Raw genomic sequence first — 26,619 nt, 5'->3', positions numbered from 1 at the left:
CTAAAAGGAATAAAGGCTCCTGTTGGATTTGGGTGTGGAATGGTTACTTTACTTGTAGTTTAACTTCCCCTCTGCTTGCTTGTATTCATTATATAATCACCTATATTATTATATTGTTGATTAATATATATTATATAAAATTCAATTGTCCTGTTATTATGGCAGAGTTTCTAGAAATTTCTTAGTTTTCATTAGGAAGTATCATGCCATTCGAATCTGGCTCTTTTATAGGTTAATTGGTATCACAGGAATTTTGTTACTGCTAGTTTGAGTATGAGACAAACAGGGTTGCTTTTCCCACTTTCTTTCTTTGTTCTCTTAGCTCTCCTTGTTCATTTCCCACTCTCGTAAAGCTTAATAAAATAATCATAAACAATAAGTTTCACGTCACATTCCTGACGTCTAAAAAACCTCTGATTGCAGAAGTATCAGGATCCAACATCTCTAATCAAAGTTCTGCTCCTGATAGCTGAGCATGACCTCTATTAATAATTTTCTAAACAGTAGACACTGGAAATACAACTTGGGCAACAACTTAATGTACAAAAGCATGCAGACATGGTCAAGAGGGTCAGTTGTTGTTCAGACCAGACCAAACATCAGAATGGGGAGGAACTGTGATCTAAGCAATTGTAAATGGGGTGGTTTGAATATATCCGAAATTGCTGATCTCCTGGGATTTTCACGCACAACAGCCTCTAGTTTTATAGAGAATTGTACAAAACACAATAAGCATCCAGTGAGTGGCAGTTCTGTGGATAAAAATGTTAATGCGAGAGGTCAGAGGAGGGTGGCTAGATTTTTTCAAGCTGTCAGAAAAGTGATAATAACTCAAAAAAGTCCTGTGTTACAACAGTGGTGTGCAGAAGAACATCTCTGAACGTATAACACAGCAAACTTTGAAGTGGATGGGCTACAGCAGGAAAAGACCACGAACGTGCACTCAGTGGCCACTTTATTAGGCACAGGAGGTTACTAGAGGCTACTGAGTGTAAGTGACAAGTTTGCGTAAAAATGTGATAGAATGAACTGGCTCAAATCAATTTGTTAATCATTTTAAGCACACTGAAACAGAATCTGACTGTGCGGAATCAAGTATTGATCCTGTGATATTTAACAATAAGCCGGATGAGTGTAAACACTCAGAGGAAATTATAGAAAACAGAACCATAGTTGTCTTCATCCTGAAATCTGATCTCCAGTTCTCTTTTGCACAGATCCTGTCTGACCTATTGTACTTTTGAGTACTTCCTGCTTTATTTCAGATTTCCAGCATCTGCCCTATTTTATTGATTTTTAGGGACTAGGAGTGATTGTGGAGCCTATCGCCAGCAAAGCCCAATGCAGGCTCACAAAGCTAGTCTGTCTGGGGAGGAACGGAGAGTCAGGGCAGCAGATAGTTGAGTAGTTCATGCAAGGATATAATACTTACAGTCTGCTTCCTGTAGTCAGCTCGATAGAGGTGGAAGTGCTATGCTACGAAAGAAACCTACATCCCAGAGAAGGACAAGATTGGAGATAGCAGGACATACCTGGCTTCCCTTGCCATCAACTCTTTACTCCTAACAGCGGGAAGAGACTGTCGCTTCCTCATCATCTTGTCGGGTGCCCCGGCCGACTTCAACAGGGCATGTTTTTCTTTTGCATTCTCCCGCTCCTTGTCTTTTTTCTCTTTCTTCTTGTTTTCTACCTGGTAGCCAGATGGAAAGACGGCTCAGTTTAATGCAAGTCCCAGGAAATACAGAAGTCAGCAGCTGAAACATGCATCGCACCTATTAATGGTCAAGAGCATAGTGAAGAAAATGATTTGACAATCGCATATCATGTGACACTCATCCAATACTCACAAGCCTGGGGCATGGAACGCCAAGGATCCAAACCTGCCTTCCTTTTCCATTCAAGGCCATTCAGCCCACTGAGTCTATGACAACTCATAGGGCATTCCATTTTCCCAATCATTTTCCAAATAACTATTCTCCCCCATACAAATTTGCCTACATAAGGGGCAGTTTACAGTGGTCAATTACTCTACCAACCAGTGCATGTTTGGGACGTGTGAGGAAACCCGGTGTTCTGAGAAATTGGGTATTTGGAGGGAAACCCAGATGGTTCACAGAGAGAACGTGCAGACTCCTCATAGACAGCACTAAAGGTCAGGATTGAACATGAGCTACTCGATCAGCTGTGCTACCATGTCACCCAACTTTCATGACGCTACTGCAAAGAGGCTCTTCCACTACGGCAAAAGGATCATGTAGAAAATCCAGGAAAACAAATTCAGGGCCAACCTCAGGTGTGGAAGCTGGTCGTGCAACAACTGGATGGGCAGATGGTATCTGGGCAATTCACAGGATGAAGGAACAATATCAAAAGCAAGCAAGAGACATGACAATAGACTGGAATCTGCTGGAGAGCCAGAGTTACAGGAACCTGTCTTGCTTTCACTATCAGCCTCATGGCATCAAAGAGCTGGACTTAAGCCTGATATTGGTACTTCATACTTGGAGCTTGCTTGTTGTTTCTGTGACTGTATGCTCCAGTTCAAATTCAGATTTATATCACGTGCACTTGAAGCACACACTGAAATTGTCATTTGCGTTAATACCAATGATCACGTGCTGGGGCAGCCTTTGAGTGTCGCCACACATTCTGATGCCAACGTAACATGCCCACAATGCTTGGCAGAACATAATAATACAGAACAAGGTTTCCTCCTGCCTGTAACCTATCCCTAGTGTGGGTGGAGGGAGGAGTCTGGAGAGAGGGGACAATGAAACGGGTTTGATGTAGGATTGTTGCAGGTGGGTGGTTTAGATAGATTGTTGGGCCAAAGGGCCCTCTCTGAAGCTGGGATGGCCAGCCCATATAGGTACTGTCACAAGACAGCTGCCCAGTTCAGCTACCTTCCCTGCCCGTCCTCAATCATTTTATAATGAAAGTCGGAAAGGTTTCACAGCAAAATCACGTTATTTTTGTTAGCGCTCAAATTACATCCTGTTTTTCTAGCATTGTGTGTGTGGGGGGGGGGGGGATTAGCCGTTAATTCCTGGGTGGAAACTGGGCAGGTTGACAATTGTCCTCCCCTATCCCTCTCCAAAGGTTAGACCACCCAAGGGGATCTGATATAAACAAGTCTCACATATCACAGATAAATACAGGAGATACCAAGACAGGCAATGACAGATAAAACAGGAGTAACTGCCTCACACACTGAACCGTTGCTTCCAGAAGAACGTAGGAAAGCACTCACCCATACTGCTGGCAACCACCAATGACTGCCATTGGGACAACGTAGTGGGAACAGGACCAATACAATGAGAGATGTATTTCATATTTGCTTTCACAATGGAAGGAAAACATTTGGCCCATCAAGTATGTGCTAGCTCTCATTCCTCCACCTATTTTTCTGTAAGCTATTCACTCACATGTTCCTAACCCTCCTGCACTGGGAGGTAATCTGTAGAAGATCATAAGACATATGAAAAGGTTTTTGGCCATTCAGTTCATTGAGTCTGCTCCACCATTGCATCACGACTGATGTATTACCCCCCTCAACCCCATTCTCCTGCCTTCTCCTATAAGCTTTCAAGCTCCCATCAAGACCCTTTCAACCTCTGCTTTAAATATTAAATACATTTAAAAACATTTAAAATACAGCTGTCTGTGGTAATTCCACAGGCTCACTACCCTCTGACTAAAGAGGTTCCTTCTCATCTCTGTTCTAAAGGGACGTTCTTCTATTCTAAGGTTGTATTCTTGGAAATACAACTATGCCTCTCGATAGTGAGGGAGTCTAGGTTTCATGGCAACCTATTAAACTACCAATCAGCATGTACAGGGAAACCGGATGGGTGACATCCTAAATGAGACTTAAACACCACCAATTTCAGGTGGTGATACGGGAGCTCGATCACTGAGCCAGGCTACCGGTCTTCCTTGGCCTAGAGCACAAACCCTTTTGCCTGACCCCAGCGTTGCTGGCTACAGTGACTTAGTCCCCTTGGGCTTGCATGAAGTTGGGTAAATGGGGAGAGGCAATAAATGGAGATGAGTGCTGGCTCTGTTTCTGTGTTCAGACCATGCCCAAAGCATTCATGGAGGATCAAACCCATCGTTCCTGCCTCTCTGCGCTCCCTGCAGCAACCTGGAAGCTGCGAGGGCAGTTAAAGGTCCAAATTCCCATCCCTGTTGGGACCAGCTCACAGACCGGAAGGAACGCCTAAAATGCTGGGGAAGCTCAGCAGGTCAGGCAGCATCGATGGAGGAGAATAAACAGTTGACATACTGGGCTGAGACCCTTCATTTCCAGTCCTGCTAAAGGGTCTCGGCCTAAAACGTCAAATTCTTATTCCCCTCTGTAGATACAGCCTGAGTTCCTCCAGAATTCTGGGTGTGTTGTTCTGGATTTCCAGCTTCTGGGCCCGTTCATAGACAGGTGTTTGACAGTTACAGAGTACCCTTCGCAGTGTAGAGGCCAGGAAGGCACTGCTGTTCCTGCTCTGAGCTGGCTCAGCAGCAATGTGCCTCAGAACCTCTCCAGGATACAGGCTCCCTCCCAGTTTGGCGATCTCAAGAAGATGAAGAGGACAAGGCTGAGAATGACAGTTTCTGACAGCTTTGCCTTTGCCCAACAGGTGGGTGGGGAAGAAGGGTGTGGAACCCAAACCCTGTAAGGCATCAAACTTTCAGGAGCAAAGGTGAAAACAGGCGAGGAATGACTGAAGTGATGATGAATAATTCATTCCTTGTCAAGGCAAAAAGAATCATCAATAACTTAGACACAAGGGACAGCAGATGCTAGAATCTGAACAATGTTCCAGTAGTTGTTCTCCCGTATCTCTCCTTTCTCCTCCTGATCTACCCAGCCCCATCAGCCTGTATCCTTCCCCTCTGAAGCCCTCTCCATCTGCCCATCGGCCATATACTCCCTCTTGGTTTCTCACCCACTTCACTCCGTCCATTCCACACTCCACATTCCTCTCCTAACTAATTCCATCACTTTCAATGTCATTCTCACCTATCGTCTCCCAGCTTCTGGCTCTATCCCCATTTTCCATTCCCTATCTGTCCATCAATTGCTCCCCTCACCCAGATCCACCAATCACTTGCCAGTTCTTGCTCCATCCAGTCACTTGGAACCGCCCATCACCTGCCTGGTCTTGCTTCAAGCCCCTTCACCCCACCATCTCTTCACACTGGCTGTTTCAGCCCAGATGTCTATTTCCCTCCACAGACGGTGCCTGACCCACTGTGTTCCTCCAGCACTTCGTGTGATGCTCATCAATAGTTCAGCCTGCTTTAGCACTTGGGAACAAGAATGGCTGGAGGGACATTGTTATCTCACAAGGTACTGCAGCCACAGTGATGCCAACAGACAACATGGTTACTCACCAGCTGAACCTCAGTCTTGCGTCGCCCAGGCAGATCTGGGGTGCTCTGTGCCACCCTCCATTGATTGGAGCACCTATGGGTGGGTTTGCCGCTTCGTGGTGCTATTGGGCTGGATGACGCAGAGCGAGGGCAGAGAGGGACGACTGGCAGAGTCACGGAGAGAGCGAGAGAGAGAATGATGGTCGGGGGAGAGCAAGGAGAGTAGAGGGAGGGACAGAGGAGACAAAGAAGGGGAAAGAGGGGAAACAGGAGGTGATAGGTGGAGAGAGGTGGTGTAGAGAGGAGGGTAACAGGCAAGGGAAGATCAAGAGGTGGTGGGGCAGAGAGGGAGAAACAATGCAGAGGTAGAGAAAAAGAGAGAAGTGAATGGTGAGGAAGGCAGGTAAGTGAAAGAGGATAGAGAAGGGGGACAGGGCAGGGTGAGGCAGGATGCATTAGGAGAAGGGAGACGAGTAGAAAGTAAGGCAGGATTTGAGGGTGGGTAGAATTGGAAATGAGAAACATAAAGCAGTAATAAAATAGGAGAGGCAAGAAGGAAATTAGAAATAAAAACACACAGAATTGACGGAATTCGAATGGAGTAGTGGAAAGATGGGGAAGCAGAGCATGAAGTGATCCAGAGTCCGGGAATGAGGCAGCAGAGATGGAGGAGAAAGGGCACGGGACAGGAAGGAGGTGTGCAGCAAGGGGAGTTAACAATGATGAGAGAGCAAGAAGGAGCCGGAAGAGATTGAGCACCAGGAGTTGGAGGAGGGAACGAGGGGAAAAAAGATTCAAAATGAGGTTATTTTCAATTTCTTTAAACAAATTCAAGACAAAACCCCTCTCCACAATAAACCCGGCAGGATCACCGAACCAACCTGGATCTCGGGCTGTCCCCGTTAAAACAGCAACACTTCTGCTCCTGGCCAGGAAGGAGAGCGTAGGGGTCATCAGCCGTTCCACGATACTGCTCTCCCAGGGACTCAGCTGCAAACGCCGAGCTGCACAAAAACAGAGCAATCCGTCACTCTCAGGTACCACAGGACGCAAACCAGGACCGGGGCTGGTTGTCCGAACTCCTCTCTGACTCGCCATACCTGAGCCAGATTGGACCAAGTGTCACCAAATGCTGAAGTTACCTGATCCCATAATTCCAGAAGCACTTTGAGAGCATCACCTGGAGGAACTGAACTTCAGCTTGTATCATCTGCCTGCAGATCTCATCTCCATTGACACAGCATCATTCCGCACAGAGCAGAGGCCATCTGCTCATTTTGCCTGTGTAAGCTCCTTCAAAGAGTTATCTTATCGCTCCATTCCTCCAAAAAGACGCAAGTATTCCTTTGCTCAAGTACAAATCCGATTCCCTTTGGAAAGGCGCAGTAGCAGAGGCTTCCAACTTCTCAGCGAGCTAGGATTCCAGATCACATAATCTCTGAAAAGCATTCTCCTCGCACCTGTGTCTTCTGATGTTGACCACAGGAATGAGTTTATGAAAGACTCATACCATCAATATTGTTTGTAACTTCATACACCTCTATTTATGCTCCTTTAATCTCCCTCAATTCAATTCAACACTGCCACATTAACCTTTGAAAGTCATCACCGAAACTCTTAGTACATTTCTGTAATTTATTCCAGGAGCCTTGAAGCCTGTGTGATATATTATACAGGACCATATAATTTAAACATTCTGAGAATCAACCATGGCTTAAGAGCTCATCTCAGCTCAGGCAAAGGCAGACCAAGCCTGGGGCAGTGAGTTGGAGAACACTGGAACCTTTCCTGGGTAAGCTCAGGTAGGACTTTGCAGTTTTTAGAATCTGGTGTCACTAGTTAGGTCGTGGTGAGGTGTCACCTTGGACCAATGCAGCCCTTATTGGTGAAGGCGCTCCCACAGTGTTATTGGACAGATCTCCAGGTTTTGACCCAGTGACAATGAAGAATCAGGTTGATGACTTGGATGGGAATCTGCTGCTTTAATGTGTCATAAGTTTGGTGCCTTTGCCCTTCTTAGTGGTAGAGGTTGCAGTAACCTGGTCAGGGTGGTCTGGCCCAACTGTTATCCCCAGGATGTTAATGGCAAAGGTCACTCCACTCTTTAAGAAGAGAGGAAGGTAAAAGGAAGAAAATTATAGGTCAGTTAGCCTAACCTCAGTGGTTGGGAAAGTGCTGGAGTCTATTATTAAGGATGAGATTTTGGAGTACTTGCAGACTAATGATAAAATAAGTCAAAGTCAGCATGGTTTCTGTAAAGGGAAATCTTGTCTGACAAATCTGTTGGGAGTTCTTCGAGGAAGTAACAAGCAGGGTGGACAAATGAGAGGTAGTGGATGTCATTTACTTGGATTTTCAGAAGGCACTTGATAAGGTGCCACATGTGAGGCTGCTTAACAAGATAAAATTCTACGGCATTACAGGAAAAATAATGGCATGGATAGAGGAATGGCTGACAAGGAGGCACTGAGTGGGAATAAAGGGGCCTTTTCTGGTTGGCTGCCAGTGACTAGTGGTGTTCCTCAGGGGTCAGTATTGGGACCGTTACTTTTCACATTGTTTGTCAATGATTTGGATAATGGAATCAACGGCTTTGTGCCAAACTTTGCGGATATTACATAGATAGGTGGAGGGGTAGGTATTGCTGAGGAAGCACTGCATTGCATCAGGAATTAGACAAATTGGAAGAATGAGCAAAGAAGTGGCAGATGGAATACAGTGTTAGGAGATGTACGATGATGTATTTTGGTAAAAGGAACAATAGGATGGACTAATATCTAAATTGGGAGAAGGTTCGAACATCAGAAGTTCAGAGGGACTTAGGAGTCTTCGTGCAGGACTCCCAGAAGGTCAATTTAAAGGCGGAGTCTGTGGTAAAGAAGGCAAGTGCAACGTTGGCATTTACTTCAAGGGGAATAGAATATAAGAGCAAGGAGATAATGCTGAAGCTTTGTAAGACACTAGTCAGACTGCACTTGGAATACTGCCAACAGTTTTGGGACTCATATCTCAGAAAGGATGTGTTGTCATTGGAGAGAGTCCAGAGGAGGTTCACCAGGATGATTCTGAGAATGAAAGGAATAACTTATGAGGAGCGTTTAGCAGCTTTGGGTGAGTACTCACTGCAATTTAGAAGAATAAGGAAGGATGTCATTGAAGCCTACCAAATGTTGAAAGGACTAGATAGACAGAATGTGGAGAGAATGGTTCCTATGGTGGGGTTGTCCATAACTCGATGGAACAGCCTCAAAATTGAGGGGTGATCTTTTAGAACAGAGTCAAGGAGCAATTTTTTAGCCACAGCAGCGTATCTGTGGAATGCTCTGCCACGGACTGCGGTGGAGGCCAAGTCCGTGGATATACTTAAGGCAGAAGTTGATGGATTCCTGATCAGTCAAAGCATCGAAGGATATGACGAGAAGCCAGGTGGATGGGGTTGAGTGGGATCTGAGATCAGCCATGATGTAATGGCAGACCAGACTCAATGGGCTGAATGGCCTAACTCTGCTCCTTATGGTGGCTACCTCCTTCAGGGGAATGTCATGGGTAGGTGGTTAGATTCCCTCTTGTTGGGATAGTCATTACCTTTACGGCAATGAGTGTTAGGAATGAATTGTGCAAACACACATACATCTGACTTTATGAAGGAAAAAAGGCTACTGAGGAAGCAGTAGCTGATGACTAGACACTGCCCAGAGGAACTCTGGTAGAAAAATCCTGTGACTGGGCTGATTGGCATCCAAAAAGCACAAAAATCACACTTTGTGTGAAATATAACTGCACCCACTGCAGAGTTTGTCCTTTGATTCTCATTACCTTCACTTTTACAAAGGGCTCCTTGACTCTACACTCGGTCAAACGCTCCAGTGGAAACAACAGCTGTCATTCTCACTGGGCCTCTGGAATTCAGCTGTGATATCCGGGGCGGACTGTGTGATGTGGTCTGGAACTCCACAGCCATGGTTGAACCCAAAATGGCCATCAGTCAGTTGGGTTGATCTAAGACAACTTGATAGCACTGTCAAAGCCAGCTTCCATCTCAGCTGATAATGAGAACAGACTGATTGGACGGTGACTAACCAGCTTGGATTTGTCCAATGTATGGACAGAACAGATCTGGGCAATTGTCTTCATTGTCGAGTAGCTAGCAGCAGTGTAAACATACTTGAACAGTTTGGCTCAATTTCGCCTGGTCTTCTGCTGGGATGGTTTCTGGTCTCACAACCTTTTCTGTATCTACAACTCTCAGCTCTTTCTTGACATCATGTCGAGTGAATTAAATCAGTCCCCAGAAAATTCTCATAATTCCATCTGACAAAGAAGGAAACCACTTGATCTCAGAGCATTCTTGTCTCCCCCTTTCCCCACTTACCCCCCTGCAATCTGTTTCTCACACAAGCCTATCAACTGCCATCAGTTTCTTCTACTACTTACCTACCCTGGGGGCGATATACAATTGTTAAGTAACCGAGCACCCTGCATGCCTTTGGAAACAGGAACATCCAGGAAGAAACTCACACAGTCACACGTAGTTACACAGCAGCACTGGAGATTAGTATTGTTTTCAGATTGCTGGAGTAATGAAGCAGAAAGAAACAGGCCATTCAGCCCACTGACTCCAAGCTAGCTCCTGTCAGCCTTTTCCAATTAGTTACACCTGATGTTTCAGTTTTCTAGGTAGCCCCTCATGGCTAGGAACAGCTGCCGCTCTACCTGAGCCACCCTCCTGCCTTTCTGTCTCCACCTTGTCTGTGACAGTGCGGTAAAGGATAGGCCAGATCATCTGGTTATAGACTGTGCATTTCTGCCACTGCCTGATGGGCCATAGTTCCTCATGCATCTGCAGTTCCCAGCTGCAAGCTCTACCCCAAGTCCAACCTGTTTATCATGGCAGAAGAGTCAGAGATCACACTGACTCCTCCGCTCTGCGGGCACTCACAAGATCACATGTCACAAATGTCATAGGACAAGGGCTAGGGTAAAATCACAATAAAGTTGTAAGAACATATGTAATGGGAAGTGAAAGACTTTGGGGTGTCAGGAGGTGTATCACAGGAGAACATGCTGTTCTTGTAGCCATGGTCTCTAATTGAGTGGGCCAGTCTAGTTTCAAGTCAATGGTGATATCCCTGGGCTTGTTCTGACATTCAATAAGTTCCTGGTTTACCTTTCACCTATGTGACCTTTTCTTGCACTAAACTCACCAGCCAAAAAACTAACCCCTCTGCCTTCAGCGACTGAGCCTCCATGAATTCAGAGCACTACTGAGGCGACGCATGGCTAATACCATGACCACCGATGGGCCAGAAGCAGCTTCTTCAGCTGGCAAGACTGGCCACAACAAACCAGGGCCACATAGCTAAGGTTGGGGCGCAGCAGCGACAGCAGGAAGCCCCGGAAAATGGGAGGAATGCCAGTTCTGCTCAGTCGCAGCAGAATCCAGCCTTGGGCCAGTTCTGCCCAGGTGCTACAGGGTCAGCACCCTGGACAGCTCTAGCAGGGAGCCAGCAGTTCCAAGGTTCAGGGGGCCAATAAGTCACAGCCAGAGCCAGTCCTGTCTCAAGACATAGAGCACTACAGCACAAAAATGGGCCCTTCAGCCTACATTGCTTAGTCCCATCTACCCGCACCTGAACCACAGCCTTCCATTCCCCTCTCATCCATGCATGTATGCAAACTTCCCTTTAAATGTCACAACTGAACCCACACTTACTACTCCCACTGGAAGCTCATTCCACACTTGACCCACCCTCTGAATGAATAGGTCTCCCCTCAGATTCTCCTTATCCATTTCACCTTTCAGCATAAACCTACAAACTGTAGTTCCCGTTGCACTCAAATTGCTGCGTGCACTCACCCTTTCAATACCCCTAATGATTTTGTATACCTCCTTCAGATTTCCCTCTTTATTTGCACTGGGGAGTGAAGTCCTAACCTATTCAACCCGTTCCTGTAATACAGCTCGTCAAGTCGCAGCAAAGTCCATGTAAATTTACTCTGCACTCTTTCAAGCTTCAAGCCTTTCTTACACATAGGTGAACAGTCCATGATAGGACCCAGTGTGCCAATGGTTCCGCTCCATCCAGAAGGCACAGCAGTGCCACCACTGGATTGTGGGATCAGGAAAAGGCCGATCACAGTGCAATATACTCAAACCCCACAGTCAATTTTTCCAGAGAAAAAAGCAGTGGGATGTTATCACAGTTCTCAGTGGATTAGCTCAGTCTGCAGTTACTTCTGAAAGCCTACAATCTTAAACAAGTTACTGTTTTCAGAAGATCACACCAAACTGTGTGATTGTGTCATTTTGAAGGTGACGTGCAGTCGGATCAGTCTGGAAGACATGATGAGTTTGAATGTGATCGAAAGGTACTGAGATTGGTCACACTGTGACTCCCTCAGGAACTGTAGTGCACTCCACTGGCTGAGCCCAAGCACAAGCGTGATCACACTCACACTAACCACAATGTGAAAGTCCATGCTTGTGCTGCGTGTGATCCTTACAATGGATCGTAAAGAGTTCGTCTGCCCACAGCACCATCACTGCACAATGGGCCTACACGTGTTAACCTCAGTAAATGAACAAAGACCCACGTAGAAGACATTGAAAGACATAAACGTCTGCTTATGCACAAGAGGCTTACATGTTGTCCAAGAAAAGCGGGATCCCATTCATGCTCCCTTGTCTCAGAGCCACAATCCACTACAAGCCAGCATTCCTCGTCCCACCATCCTCCCATCGTTCAGCATGAATGTCCCACCCCACCCCAGATTGAATCACAAGGACACATGAGCCGGTGCCCCCACATACGCCACCCATTGTCTCCCTCACCACCATCCTCAGTGCCAGCTCCCTCTGCTTAGCGATTAGCTCATGCAACTGGAGTCAGCAGCAAGTGCACGCCTTGAGTCCCGCACCTCCCCCCCACACCGCCCCTGCTGGAGTCTCTGCTGCCGGGTATAAGCCACCAAATCTCAGCCAGCAGGGAGCCACGTCTGTTCCTGACCCTGCACACACAGCAGCAGACAAGCAGAGGGAGACACAGGGCTGTTAATTTTCATCAGGCTGCCACGTAAGGGACAGTAATCAAAGTGGTCTGTGGAGCAGAAGGCAGCGTGGGTTTCTGGCACGCTGCCCAGCAGAATACTTCTTACAGCAGCTGTCAGTTTGGATCTCTTTTTCAGCAGGCTAGATGTTGTAAACCACCAAAAATTACGCAACATTGCTCCTTTGAGTCATGGCAGCCCGCAAATCTCTTTTTTCCCCCAAGGCAATTCCAAGCCTCAAGTGGGAAAGTTAACAGCCCTGGAGGTGACTAGGGTGTGTAGGATCTAAAGGGGGTGGGGTAGGGGTGGGGAAACAGGGCAATGAAAGATTCCATACTTCTGCTGGGGGAATTCCAGAGCGTGGCTGAGGATTTGGAGAGCCTTTTGTTTAGGATGGAATCCACATGTTTGGGCAGATTGACAGCCGATAAAGAGCAGCCCCCTGGCCCTGGAAGAGAATGGAGAGACAGACAGAAGAGATGAATACAGCTGAGGCTTCCTCCACTCACCAGCTCCAGGTGGACTTCAGCTGCCTCAAGGAGGGGTAGGGTGGGGGTTAGGGCTGTGTGGAGTTGTGGAGGGACGGGAGAATTGGGTGCCATTTATTCATGAATAAGCAAATAATGTTTTACAAAGCAAGGCCCCTCCCCTTTTTCATACCATGTAAAACCATCTCCAGTAGTTGTCTAAACCCCACCCCCATCTCCCTAGCTCCCAGTCAAATCTGGGGCATTTAATCAATCCCAGCTTCACAATTCCAACTTCGACTACTGGCAGTCTGCTTCTCACAGAAGAATTGGAGCTGGAGAACGCTGATGTCTTACGGATCCTTGATAAAGCCTGCCAAATGTCACTGGGTCCTCTGTGGGTGTGAGGTATAGAAACATGCAAGAGGCTGGGCTAGTACACAAGGGTGCACAATGCGACCTCGGGCGCCATTTCCTGGAAAGTTAATTGCACATGCGCCATCATGGTAACTGGAGGGAGGGGCTGCCTTGGCAGGAGTCTGGTGCTTGCAATCAGCTGCAGGTGAGTGCTACAAGCTCAGAACTTACCTTCAGTGGTGGATCTGCACCATGACAGCCCACACCTTACCTGGACCACGCCATCCTCCCATCACTCCAGTACTCCTAGTGCAGAGGAGTAACAGTTCTCCAAGCCTCCCTCCTCATGAGTGAGGTCTTGGCCTTAATTGATGCCTCAGTAGCACCTACTCACTGGGGGGGGGGGGGGAAAAGGGGCATCTGATCTCACCTCCAATAAAATTTGGCCTACAGCCCCCTGACCCCTGCCCAATTCCATGTTGTGAAGTAAAGGCCATTCATTTCGTGCATTAATCAGGAAAGGGCTGATGTGAAAAACGCAAGAAACTGTAAAGACTGAAAATCAGCAGAAAAGAAACAAGCTGGTGGATGAACTCATTGGATCATAGAAACACAGAAAATCTACAGCACATTACAGGCCCTTCGGCCCACAATGTTGTGTCGACCACATAACCTGCCCAAGGAGCTGCCTAGAATTTCCCCACCGCGTAGCCCTCTGTTGTGCTAACCTCTATGCCCCTATCTAAGAGTCTCTTAAAGACCCTATCGTACCCGCCTCCACCACCTTCACTGGCAGTGCGTTCTACACACCCACCACTCTCTGTGTGAAAAACTTACTCCAGACATTCCCCTTGTAACTTCTTCCAAGACAGCATTTATAAAGGCAAAGGGATTCGCAATGATTTTGGTTGGGGGGGTGGGAGGGAAGGTCTTGACCTGAAACATTAACTAGGCCTTTACCTCCACAGATACTGCCCAACCCACTGAGTTCATCCAGCAGTTTGTTTCTCTGCTCAAGAGTTGATGTAGTGCATTTAGCACTCTGAGCCGAAGGCACAATAGAACATTGCTCCAGAGGGACTTATCACACCACCTTATCCAATTAACCGAGAAGATTTACCAGGCCAACGTTCTCCACTCTACTATTACAATCTTTGCATTCTCCCATAACTTTAACCTTTAGTATGACTCCAAATCAGTTAGTGAATATATTATTCGGTAGCTGTCAACATTTCTTGGGCCAATCATCAAGCACTGCATTAAAAATTCCTGTGGTATTTTGCCTCATTTACTCTTCTAATTCTGGCATCATAAAGCTGGTCCCAATAGATTACAGTTGCCTCTCAGATGTTCCACATAAATATATCTGGGTTGATGTCTCTCTCAATTTTCTCTCTACAAGTCTTTCCTCGTGAACCCACAGCCTCATTCCCCGCATAATCCTTGCAGTGTTTAGTTTCTGTTCTACGCTTCTATGAGATAAATTAAACAAAACTTCTCCGAGATCAGTTTTCTATAATATTCCAATGCATCAGCTGTGTCATGGGTCCACAGGAATAGGCCCATGCTGGGCAAAGAATAACCTTCATGTTAATCCCACTTTCCAGCTCTTGCTCCACACACCTCCAGTTACTCATCTTGAAGAACCCATCCTGGCCATTTTAGATTCAACAATACCTCTTACACCTATCGGGAGATCCACATCCTCATCCACCACTGAGTGAAATGATGTTGCTCAGCACCCCTCCAATCCTGTTGAACTTGTATCTTTGCTCCCTCAATTCTCCCCCTTTTCACTGAGAGAACCAGGCTCACTTTGACAGTGAATGAGGTTGCCCTTCACTGAATGAGGTTAACTTCAGCCGACGGAAGGAATTCATTATTTCCAGCACAGGTATGTAACACCATTGACAATTATACCACAAGTTTGATTCACATTGAATACAATTCTTATTTTGGTTTTGATCCTTTCCACTGGTCAAAAAGATAGTCTCCCCAAGCCTCGACATCAATCAGATACAAGGAGATGGCTGAGCGCTGCTCTATGCTAACGGTGGCGGGGCAGAGGATGTAGGAGTTGAGGAGGGAGTCCAGCTGGATCAGTTTACACCCTGGACCTTTCACTGCAGGCCTCTCTTTTAAGCATCTGTTACATCCTCAGTTACATGTCCAGTGGGACGATGGCTGGTTAATGACACCAAGGCACCTCATACCATGTACTAGCACAACCGATGGACTACAGCCAAGCTGAAAGTGGAATGAAAGCACTGTAGACTCCACACCTTCTGTGGTCAAAAGATTCAAGGATCTCACTAGAAATACTGGGACTTTCATCACAGACTCAAAGCTCAGCTGACACCTGGGACAAAAGGACTACAGCACAACAGGAATCGTGCATTCCTGACCAAATGAGTGGTTGAGATAAAGCAAAAGGCATTAATTCCTCGAGGGCTGATGCAGGCACAGCAACATTCTGTGGCTTACAAAATGTTAGAACTATAAAGTGGAATTAGAAAGAGGAAGATCTTCTGATACACAGCATGGAATGAAAGTTACCAAAGCACATGATTCCAGACAACAAAACAAGATCCTGCTGCATCCGTGCATGTACACAGACCATACACAGAAGTGGATTCACCTCGGGCAGAATGTTCTATTGATCATATCAATAATAAACCAATACCAAAATATCAGAGACCCCATCCACCCTGCATGCTCTCTCTTGTCCCTGTTCCACTGGGCAGAAGTTACAAAAGCTTGAAAGCGCACTCCCCCAGGCTCAAGAAATGTTTTTACCCCACTGTTATAAGATTATTAAATAACTCCCTAGTATGAGTTGCACTCTTTCCTTCACTGTATCTCGTTCTGATCTTGCACCTTATTATTTAACTGTACTGCACTTTCTCTGTAGCTATTACACTTTATTGTTATCTTATAATTTTATATTGTCCATGCACTGTATAATGATTTGATCTGCATGAGCAGTGTGCAAATGAGGATTTATGTTTAAATCTTTCCCTTCTGATTAAAGTAGCTCTTCATCAATATTTCAGCAAAAGTACAGGTTAACATCCCTCTGCTTGTTGACCTTGGAAGGAGGGACACATGGTCTCTTCATCTTCACTGAGCTTTTGACAGGAGAAAGTTCAGATTTTGCAGCCAGCTATAAATCATGCCAGAGAGTAAACAGGGAGGTCTATCCAGGTCACTCACCTTAGTGCGTCATGGAAGAGGAAGAAAGAAGAGCTTTCTGTTTTGTTAAAAAGACAGTCAAAAGTTTCATGTCTGTATTAAAACAAATTCGAGCAATTAAATTCCTGTTGATCATTTCAGAAAAGAAGGTGCTGGAAGCATTTGGCAAGTGGATAGTTTTGATCGACCAGCATTATTTGCATTATATTGCATTTAAACTCAATCTGCAACAGAGGAAATGGAAGTTGTGTTTTTTGTTGATGGTATATGGGGCTGTTTCAACTCCTGAGATGAGGTGAAGCAAAATGATAAATATGAAAGGAGCCTTGGTCCACATCGAGTCTGTCTCCAGCTAACAGATTATTGGATGGAATGAGTTGAGGCTAAGCAGATCGCACATTCTTCAAACACCAATTCCAAAACAACTTCACATCAACAAACCCTTCTGAAGCCTCCTCCCAAATGATCCTCCAGTCATCTCCCCTATTTCTGTGACTGCTATAAAATATCAGAAGATTAATAAAGGCCATGTAAATACTTAACAATAATTGTTGTCCAAGTGAATACAGCTGTGTTTTCCAGTGGTACACAAGGTGACCCGAGTTACAGAATTAAAAGACAGACAATTTTCAGTCCAGGCTCCTGACCTCTTTGCACTGGGCAAGGAGAGACACATGACAGCATCCATCCCATTGGCTGCACGCACCACACAGTCCTATCAAACCGCGTGCAGCTACTTCTATTTACAAATACGCACACATAAAGACTCTCTCACAGACAAATCTACAACTCCACAAAGAAGATATGTTTGCACCTGAACCAATACACAAGCTGAAATCCATTAAGGACTGGACTTTTACCTTCATAACGGGAAAGGTTATTTTATATAACTGGCGAACCACAAGTTACCCATGGAATGGCCATGGATTCAACTGGAATCCCCAATGAATAAACTCACTCTCTTTATGCACACTCAGACTACGTGAGAGGGCTCCAGCCCAGGACCACCTCTGCTGACGGATTTCGGCCCAGGTCTTCTTGGTTGATCTCTGCACCACTGATTCATAACGCTCCTGCAGAAACACAATGGATGAGACGATTGATTCGAGCAGAGTGCCCGGGAACAGGGATGGCTGCCAAGTCTTGTCAAAGTTTAGGAAATGCACTTCCATTCTTTCAACAAAATAGAAACCTTTGGCTTTGATGAAGAAACTGGAACACTGAGTCACAAGGCCTGCTACTTGTTGATCATGTCACGTACCAGGGCTTCATTTGTGACAAGATTGGCAGCTCTCTTTCCTGGGTTAGATATTTGAGATTCAAATTCCATTCTTGAGTCTGGAGCACATATCTTAGACAGATGCTCCATGTACTATTAATGGCTTGGGGCATTTTCAGCAGTGCCATCTTCAGACTGAGTTGTTAAACTGAGCTCCTGCTCATCAAACCCCCACCTCCCCCCACCCCAATTACTTTTGATAGGGACCACCCCAGATTCCCTTCACCATCAACTGCTTTCTCTCAACACTTTCCCAAATTTTTTCAGAACTGTCCCTTTACCACTTCCCCACAATCTACCGATGGAGACATACTTTCAAATATTGCAGCAAATCACTTGCACTTTTTCCCAGTCGAGCGAACTCGTAACCTCAGTGACAAGTCTGAAATACCATAAAAAAGATATGTTTGTACCCGAACCAGTGGGCAGATGGGACCTGTACCAACAGGATGGTTTGTACCTGAGGTGCAGGGGAACCAATATCCATGTAGGAAGGTTTTCTACTGTTACTCCGGGGGTGGTGGTGAACTAGAGTTGCATGAATGTGAGAAACAGGGTGGCAGGAGTGGCTGTGGGAAAAGAACATGCTAAATCTACAAGCAAAGACAAAAATCAAAAGGTTAAGCATGCTGGGACTATTGTTCTATGTCGGTTTCAAGCAAATAAGTATTGCAGTTAAGGGCAGATGAACTTAGAGCACGGATCAGCACGTGGAATTATGATATTGTAGCCATTAGTGAAGGCTTGGCTCCAGCAGGGGCAGGACTAGCAGATCAATGTTCTGGGGTTCTGTTGCTTTAGATATGATAGTGGGGAGGCATGGTATTATTCATCAGGGAAAATCTCATGGCAGAGCTCTGAGAGGACTGAATGTCACGCCAGTGTTTAGACAGGACATACTGGAAAGCCCATCTACTGAGGGAAAATGAAGAATAAAAATGGGGTGACTACGTAAGTGGGACTTTATAATAGACCTCCCAATAGCCAGCAGGATTTAAAGGAGCAAATGTACGGAGAAAACAGACATTTGCAAGAAACATACTAAGTTTGTGATAGCAAGTGATTTTAACGTTCTACATATTAACCGGGACTTCCATACGGCAAAGGGACTGATTGGGACAGTGTTTCGTCAAATATGTTCAGGAATGTTTCCTTCATCAACATGTAGAAGAGAGAGAGAGAGAGAGAGCACGATACGAGATCTGGTCTTAGGGAATGAGACTGGGCAGGTGACAGAAGTGTGGTCAGGTGGACACATTGGATCCAGTGACCATAATTCCGTTAGTTTCAGGATTAAGTATGGAGAAGGATAGGAAGGTCCTTAGGTGGTGATTCTTCACTCAGAGGGTGGTGTGAGTGTGGAGTGAGTGGTAGGTGTGATTTCAATTGTAACGTTTACGGGAAGTTCGGGTAAGTAGATAGAAGAGGGTGTGGTGTGGAGGGCTACAGTCTGGGTGCCGGGACCAGGCTGGCATGCACTAGATAAACCAAATAACCTGACTGCGTGTGGTGTTCAATGAAACCTGAATTTGGAGAAAACAAATGCAGATTGGTTGACTGCTTTGTAGAACATCTCATTGCAAATCTAACCCTGAACTTGCAGTTGCCTGTCACTTCAATTCATTTTAATTATCCATCCCACTCCAACCCTAAAAGCTGCCTGGTGGTGGGTTTATAGAACTAGCTGCAAGAGGAAGTGGTGAAGAGGGATATTTAAAAGACAGGCATATGGATACAAAATGCCAGGAGGAATGAGCACAGGAAAATCACACTAGCTCAAGTAGACAACTTGGTTGGCATGGAAGAGTTGGGCCAAGAGGCTTTTTCTGTGGTGTGTAATGATAACCCTATAATTTTTACACTGCTCCAAGAAAGCTCAATGTAAGCTCGAGGAACAATATCTCACCTTCCATTTTGGCAGACTACAGCCCTCAGGATTCAATATGAATTAGAATTTCAGATAACCAGCCTGTTCTGTTTGCTCAATGAGCCACCTTCCCTCTCCACCAATGCTGCCTGATCTTCAGAGTAGTTCTAACATTCGCTTTCATTTCAGACAATTCCTTTGTTCCTTTGACCCCCTCCACCTTCACTGCAACTTGATTCTTGTTCTGAGAAAAGGTTGTAGTTCTGAAATATTAACTCTTTTTTATTTCTCTCTATGGATGCTGCCTGACCCGCTGAGAACCTCCAGTGCTCTCAGCTTTTATTCCTGCCTGCCTGTTAACTGTCTAATAACTTGTCCCAAAACCACTTGAATGGAGAAAAGCAAAATGATTTGCTTTTATCTCATATATTTAAAATTATATTTTAATCGTCGCTTGGAGGCGATTAATCTAGTTTCACACAAATCGCAAAGCTTGATAGCAGCTATTTCTACTAAGACCAATATATAAAGGGCTTGGTATGGCAGCAGGGGTCACACACTAGAGTTAGTGACTCTGCTAATGGGACTCTGCTGATAGCTGTGTCTCTTAAAAGGAAGCCAATGAGGTAAGTGCATAGGGATCTTGACAATACGTGGTGACCTTCACCAAGTTACAGCCTGAATATCTGTGGAGGCTGTAGTTCAATCACAGGCTTTAGCCTCTCATGGTAGAGAAGCCAATTCTGGGTTTTCCCAACTACAACTAATCCTGCAGCAAAACTGTGATCATACACACCTTGTTTTTCTGCTGCTTTAGTCGTTGCTGTTCCTCCAGTACGGCTCGTCGCTTCTCTATTTTCAGCCGTTGTTCTTCTAACCTCTTCCTCCGATCCTCCATCTGCTTCTCTCGAAGCATCTTCGCCTTTTCTTCCCTTTCCAGCCATATTGATTTCTTCGTAGCTGGGAGATTAATTGCATAGACAGAAAGATGAAGGCAAGTGGAGAGGTGGAGTGAGGTAGGGTAGGATAGATAAATGGGGGAGGAGCGGGAGAGACAGAGAGAGAGAGTGAAATAGAGGGTGGGAAACAGAGATAGGAAGAGTGAGATAAACAGAGAGGAGAATGAGGGAGTGAGAGTGTGACAGAGAGCAAGGTTAACAGGGAGAGGTAGGTAGTTGAAAAGAGAAAGAGATACACAATAGAGAAGAAAGAAAGCACAGAGGCAAGTGTGGGTTAGAGATAGAAAAAGATAAAGACAGAGAGAGAGATGGAGAAGGAAAAAATGCAGAAAAGGGGGCAGAAAATGAGATAAAAGGAGAAACAGAAAAACCATAATGGAGAGAAGAGGTGAGCAAGAAAGCAAGGGAGAGAGGGGTAAAAGAAAAAGGGAGGATAGCAGGGAAGACAGGACCGTGGAGAAGGAGGAAAGAGGGACAGAGGAAGAAGAGAGACCAAGAAGGAAAGAACAGAGTGCAGGAGGAAAAGATAAAAATGACAAACATGAGCACCAAGGATTCATTATTTGAGAACCAAATGAAACTGGACATTTCACTTCCTTCCTTCCTGCTGACTGGCTCAGTTTGTGGGAATCCCAGACCAGAGAATGTGAGAGAGATTAACTTGCAGGAAAGGAGGTGAAAGTGAAACCATCAATCAGCCGTGCATAGACTGAGTGCATAGTTACCTCATTGCAGTTGATGTCACTGGCTGTAAGTAGCAGGAACACTGCAGAACCTGGTAAGACACGCAGTAAATGGTAATGCAGTGACACACTCCACGCCGCACCAGTGCACCCAGAATGGTGGTGATGGGGCAAGCCAGTAACTGGTTTGTCTGCTGACCCACTGCGCCATAAGTCATATATCCATGGCCAAGATCCGCAGATCTGTCATAAGCCCCGGGTGGGGTCAATCTTGGGCTGGAGAGGGACATAAGCAGGTATTTCATTTACAATACATTACAGGCTTCCCAGTTACAGCAGGGGTAGATTCACACTCTCCTGGGAGTGTCTGGTCACAAGCACCCCAGGACAATGAGGTCCATGTCCCTCTACAATGCTCCAGAGGGATCTTGGACCTGTCCCATCTGTGGAAAGCATTCCGGGGTAACATGGAAGTGTTTTGTGTTAAATAATCCAAAGATTATTGATATCAGGTTTCAAAGGGAGACAAACACCAATTACCTGGCACTGACACAGACATGGGTGCCCAACTGAATTCCCAAACACAAGGAGTCCACAGCAGGGTGGCACTGAGAGTCAGCCAAAGCTTTTGGAGTTTTTAATGGTGTATGAAACAACAGCATAAGATGTAGATTGGTTGTGATCTCATTTTCTGGAGTCCGAATAGACTTTTGCCCTGTGTATTCCAGCACTCTTTTGAAAGCTGAAAGGTGGAGGAGTTTTTTTTTGTGTGAAAGGGGAGTGGGGGTAAGGGAGGCATTGGAAGAGAACTGATGAAGTTTACTGATTGGAGAAGGTGAAGAGTTAGCAACTATCAGCCCACCTATTGGGTTGGGAGCTGGCAAACTCTCCTTGGTGACGTCCTTTCATTAGGAGCTCAGCTGTAGAGTCAGCACAGGGAGGGAAATGAACCAAACTGGCACCTCTGTCCGGAATAGTGAAATGACTCCCAAAGTATAGACACATCTGCCAACTGCTTGACATCTGACACTAGTTCAAATTCTTGTCAATAAACTCAATAAGCTTTCCCCTGAAGGAACGCCCTTCACTGATGATATTTTGCCTACTAGCAAGACTAACACAAATAATTCACTTGTCAGCCTGGACAGCTTAATCGGATGGTGAGGCAGGAGAAAGGTGGTGTTGTTTGTCCTTCGGAGTCGATTACGACCACGACTTCTGTCAGGTGGAGGGTTTGTGACTGTCGGTCCGGAGGTGACTGGTGAGGCCAATCCGGGCCCTGAAAGCTCGCCCACATGTGGGACACACGAGGGTAGGTGCTGCAGTGGAAGTGGAGGTAGTTCGAGCCCTGCACGCGGCAAAGTCATGCTTGAGTCAGTACAGGCATTGTGGGCTGAAGGGCCTGTTTCTGTACTCTATGGTGGTTGACAGCAAATGTGGACTTGGACCAGTCTCTCTGCTATACCTATGTGGAGCTAGCTCCTTCTTCTTCATTTTCTGACCCATTCTTCAATGGTAATCTCACCTGTTTAACCTTCTTATTCAGCAGTGCAATGCTACAGTGAGTGCTGTGCTTTGAGTCAATGCCACTCACTCAGTGTGCTGGATACGTGGCAGAGTTATCCATGTACCTACAACAGGTCTCTGGATTAAACGGGCATTACAGAAATGAGCCACTGACCCCCACCATCAGCGAGGAACTGAAAGTTTAATCAGCACCCACAAGTCGCCTGTTCTAATGGCCGACACAGAGCCCCTTGAAAGCTGCTTCAATTATGAAGACGTATTTTTTAATTAGTTCTTGTTGCATAATGATGTCTTCAGCTTCATGTGGTCATGGTCATCAAGTAAAAAATTCATGAGTCGCTGCTTTCTGTCTAACAAGTTGATGAAATATTCACTAGTGATGAATTTTGCAAAAAACTGAAGAGGTGAAAAGCCTCTAGGCAGCCCTGCAGCATTTCTCCAATCCCCAGTCAGTCTGTAAGGCTGATAGATGCCCCACGGGTAAGACCAACTTCTTTCATCATTTCTTCGTCTTCCAGTGTACAGTCACCCCACCAACACTCTCACTACATCGAAGATTGAATGCTCTCCGTGACAGATCTTTTAACTACTTTTTCTTTCTGGCATACCAACAGTTGTTACCCGTCTAATTAGTCCCAACTGTTGCCTCATTTTTATTTCACTTTATTTAGAGATGTAAGCAGGGTTAACAGGTCCTTCCAGCCCAACAAGCCTGTGTTGCCTAACTATACACCCAATTAACCTACTAACCCACACGCCTTTGGAATGTGGGTGGAACCCAGTGCACCCAAAAGCAACCTACACAGTCACAGGCAGAGCGTAGAAACCCCTTACACACAGTGGCAGGAATTGGACCTGGATCGCCTGCACCGTAAATGCTGTTATGCTAACCCCTGCACCATATGTTCTTGCAAGGCAGAGTTTATGATTCTTCATCCTCTTCTACCTCTCCCCTTCCCGGTTAATGAACCACCTGCCACCATCTGACACTTGGAACAAGAACTGAATTCCATTTCTATTGGGTTGAACCAGCTACTTCTAGGCTGATTTGCCATTCAATATCACAAGCTGCTGTGCAATCAGCCCCCCACAGCCTGGAGTACACTGAGCCACTGCTGCTCCTGCAGTGCCATCAGAGGCAACAGCTGAACAATATTCTTCAGCACAAGATTCTGCAGTCCCGATGAAGGGTCTCGGCCTGAAATGTCAACTCTTTACACCTCTCCATAGATGCTGCCTGACCTGCTGAGTTCCTCCAGCACTTTGTGTGAATGGCATCCAACTTGAAATGACTTCTTATTTGTGACTGGAGTGGTCAGTACAGTTGCTGGCATTCAACACAATGATGGGATTCTGAAGCTCTCTACAATCTAATTATGATGAAGTTGGAGGAGGCCATTACTTCGACTACTGTTTACTGGATCACCTAACAGATTTATCCTCAGATGCCAGTCTTTTAAATTAAACAATCATCATAAATTAATTTTATTATTTGCACTTGCTGATCTGAATTTTGCTTAAACATAATCCGATAATCATGTTGTCTGTAGTGCTATTTCAACACTGATACACGCAAATCCACCTTATTTCCATATTTCCTCACAACATAAAAAGTCCTTTGGAGCCACTATTAGATACTATGTTGGCAATTCCCTGAACCTACCAATTTTCCCTGTAACCTATTCTCCCCACATTCTCAACAATTCCGCCAGATTCAACTATTCGCCTATGGACTAGAGGCAATAGATGGTGGTGGGTTAGCCTACCAATCTATATTATCGATAGAAGATGGGAGGAAATTGGAACACCCAGAAGAAATCCTCAAGCCCACATGGACAATGTACAAACTTCACACAGACAGCAGTAGAGGTCAATGTTGAACCTGGGTCTCTGTGTGGCAGTGGCTCTACTGCCTGTGTCATTATGAGACAAATTAGCCCATTCCAGCTTACAATGATTCCTTTCTTTCTTTCTTTTTCAATCTTTTTATTAATATCAACATGGTAAGATTAATACATAGTTATCCGGATTACAAAATTATAAAATTAAAATGAACATAAAAGGATATACAAGCAATAAGTACAATATAGTTAAGTCTTCCCAAATCATGAATAGACAATAGACAATAGGTGCAGAAGTAGACCATTCGGCCCTTCAAGCCTGCACCGCCATTTTGAGATCATGGCTGATCAACTACTATCAATACCTGGTTCCTGCCTTGTCCCCATATCCCTTGATTCCCCTATCCATAAGATACCTAATTAGCTCCTTCTTGAAAGCATCCAGAGAATTGGCCTCCACTACGTGCTGAGGCAGTGCATTCCAGACCTCCACAACTCTCTGGGAGAAGAAGTTTTTCCTTAACTCTGTCCTAAATGACCTACCCCTTATTCTCAAACCATGCCCTCTGGTACTGGACTCTCCCAGCATCTGGAACATATTTCCTGCCTCTATCTTGTCCAATCCCTTAATAATTTTATGTTTCAATCAGATCCCCTCTCAATCTCCTTAATTCCAGCGTGTACAAGCCCAGTCTCTCTAACCTCTCTGCGTAAGACAGTCCAGACATCCCAGGAATTAACCTCGTGAATCTACACTGCACTTCCTCTACAGCCAGGATGTCCTTCCTTAACCCTGGAGACCAAACTGTACACAATACTCCAGGTGTGGTCTCACCAGGGCTCTGTACAAATGCAAGAGGATTTCCTTGCTCTTGTACTCAATTCCCTTTGTAATAAAGGCCAACATTCCATTAGCCGTCTTCACTGCCTGCTGCACTTGCTCATTCACCTTCAGTGACTGATGAACAAGGACTCCTAGATCTCTTTATCATATATCATTTATCAAATATCAAATAGACGAGACAAAAAAATAGGTGTATCATGTTGGAAAAAAAAACAGAAAAGAGTAAGAGAAAAAAAAATATTATTACCCCAAGAAAAACTAATCTAACAAACTAACCACTAACTAATAAAGAAAAAAAAGGAAAAAAGGGGGAAAAAATTGGCTGTTTATAGTATCTATAAAAAGACAAAGAAACATCAGTGTCACCAACTCCGATCCTTTCAACATATATATAATAAAAACCGGAAAAACAAATAGGATTGGACCAGGGTCAAATTACATCATGTGAAAATATTGAATAAATGGCCTCCAAGTCTTTTCAAATTTAATAGAAGGGTCATATATGTTCTAATTTTTTCCAAATTTAGACATAACATAGTTTGAAAAAACCAATGAAATATGGTAGGAGGATTAATTTCTTTCCAATTCAACAACATAGATCTTCTAGCCATTAATGTAAGAAATGCAATCATCCAACAAGCAGAAGAAGATAAATGAATTGCAATAGTGAAACTCTGTCCCATGAAATCTCACTGACTTTGACCTGCCAGAAGCATCACACCAAAGCTGAGTCTGAGCTTATAGACATATGCACAAGTATATGCATATACACGGGTATAATGAGAAGCTTCCTTGTAGCAGCATCACACAGAGCAGAGCAGAATGAAAGAAATTCAGATTACAATTCTTACCGAGAGTTTTGGCCCGTTCCTCCCTGCGCTGTCTAGCAAGCCGCTGCCTCTCCTCTACCTTCAGAGTATCTGGAAGCAGATTGAGAGAGAAGAGTTACTACTGTTCCATCGTGCCTAATGCACTGGCAGGCAGCTCCCAGTGAGAACACCGGTTCGTGTTGTGTGACAGGGGTAGGAGCAAAAAAATGCTGGTCAACAAAACTGCAAAGAGCCAACACCTTCAGGTTCCACCAGTCCAGTGAACGGCAGAGCTAGGAAGAAGATGAAGATCGTTCTCACTCCTCTTCGCTCCCAGGGAAGGAGAGTTTGAAAATCACAGTGCCAAAGCCACCCCT

The 26,619-nt window shown here is 45.3% G+C and overlaps 1 protein-coding gene across 4 annotated transcripts in view; it reads right to left on the bottom strand.

Annotated features, from left to right (window-relative positions):
- Nucleotides 1–26,619, bottom strand: part of map7d1a (MAP7 domain containing 1a) — a 277,983-nt gene that overhangs the window by 32,767 nt on the left and 218,597 nt on the right. For 3 of the 4 annotated variants that reach the window (XM_059954308.1, XM_059954309.1, XM_059954312.1), the window contains exons 3-9: nt 26,285–26,353; nt 20,376–20,539; nt 17,392–17,506; nt 12,755–12,865; nt 6,252–6,374; nt 5,392–5,534; nt 1,533–1,690 (exon numbers count right to left, since the gene is read on the bottom strand). In XM_059954308.1, the coding sequence (XP_059810291.1) occupies nt 1,533–1,690; nt 5,392–5,534; nt 6,252–6,374; nt 12,755–12,865; nt 17,392–17,506; nt 20,376–20,539; nt 26,285–26,353 (883 nt within the window). The remainder of the gene's footprint in view (nt 1–1,532; nt 1,691–5,391; nt 5,535–6,251; nt 6,375–12,754; nt 12,866–17,391; nt 17,507–20,375; nt 20,540–26,284; nt 26,354–26,619) is intronic. The other variant, XM_059954310.1, reaches the window with a different exon arrangement.

This window comes from Hypanus sabinus, chromosome 30 (assembly GCF_030144855.1).
Source record: "Hypanus sabinus isolate sHypSab1 chromosome 30, sHypSab1.hap1, whole genome shotgun sequence".
Lineage (NCBI taxonomy): Eukaryota > Metazoa > Chordata > Chondrichthyes > Myliobatiformes > Dasyatidae > Hypanus > Hypanus sabinus.
Note: the sequence above shows the minus strand (reverse complement) of the source record. Positions and strands in the feature narration are given on the sequence as shown.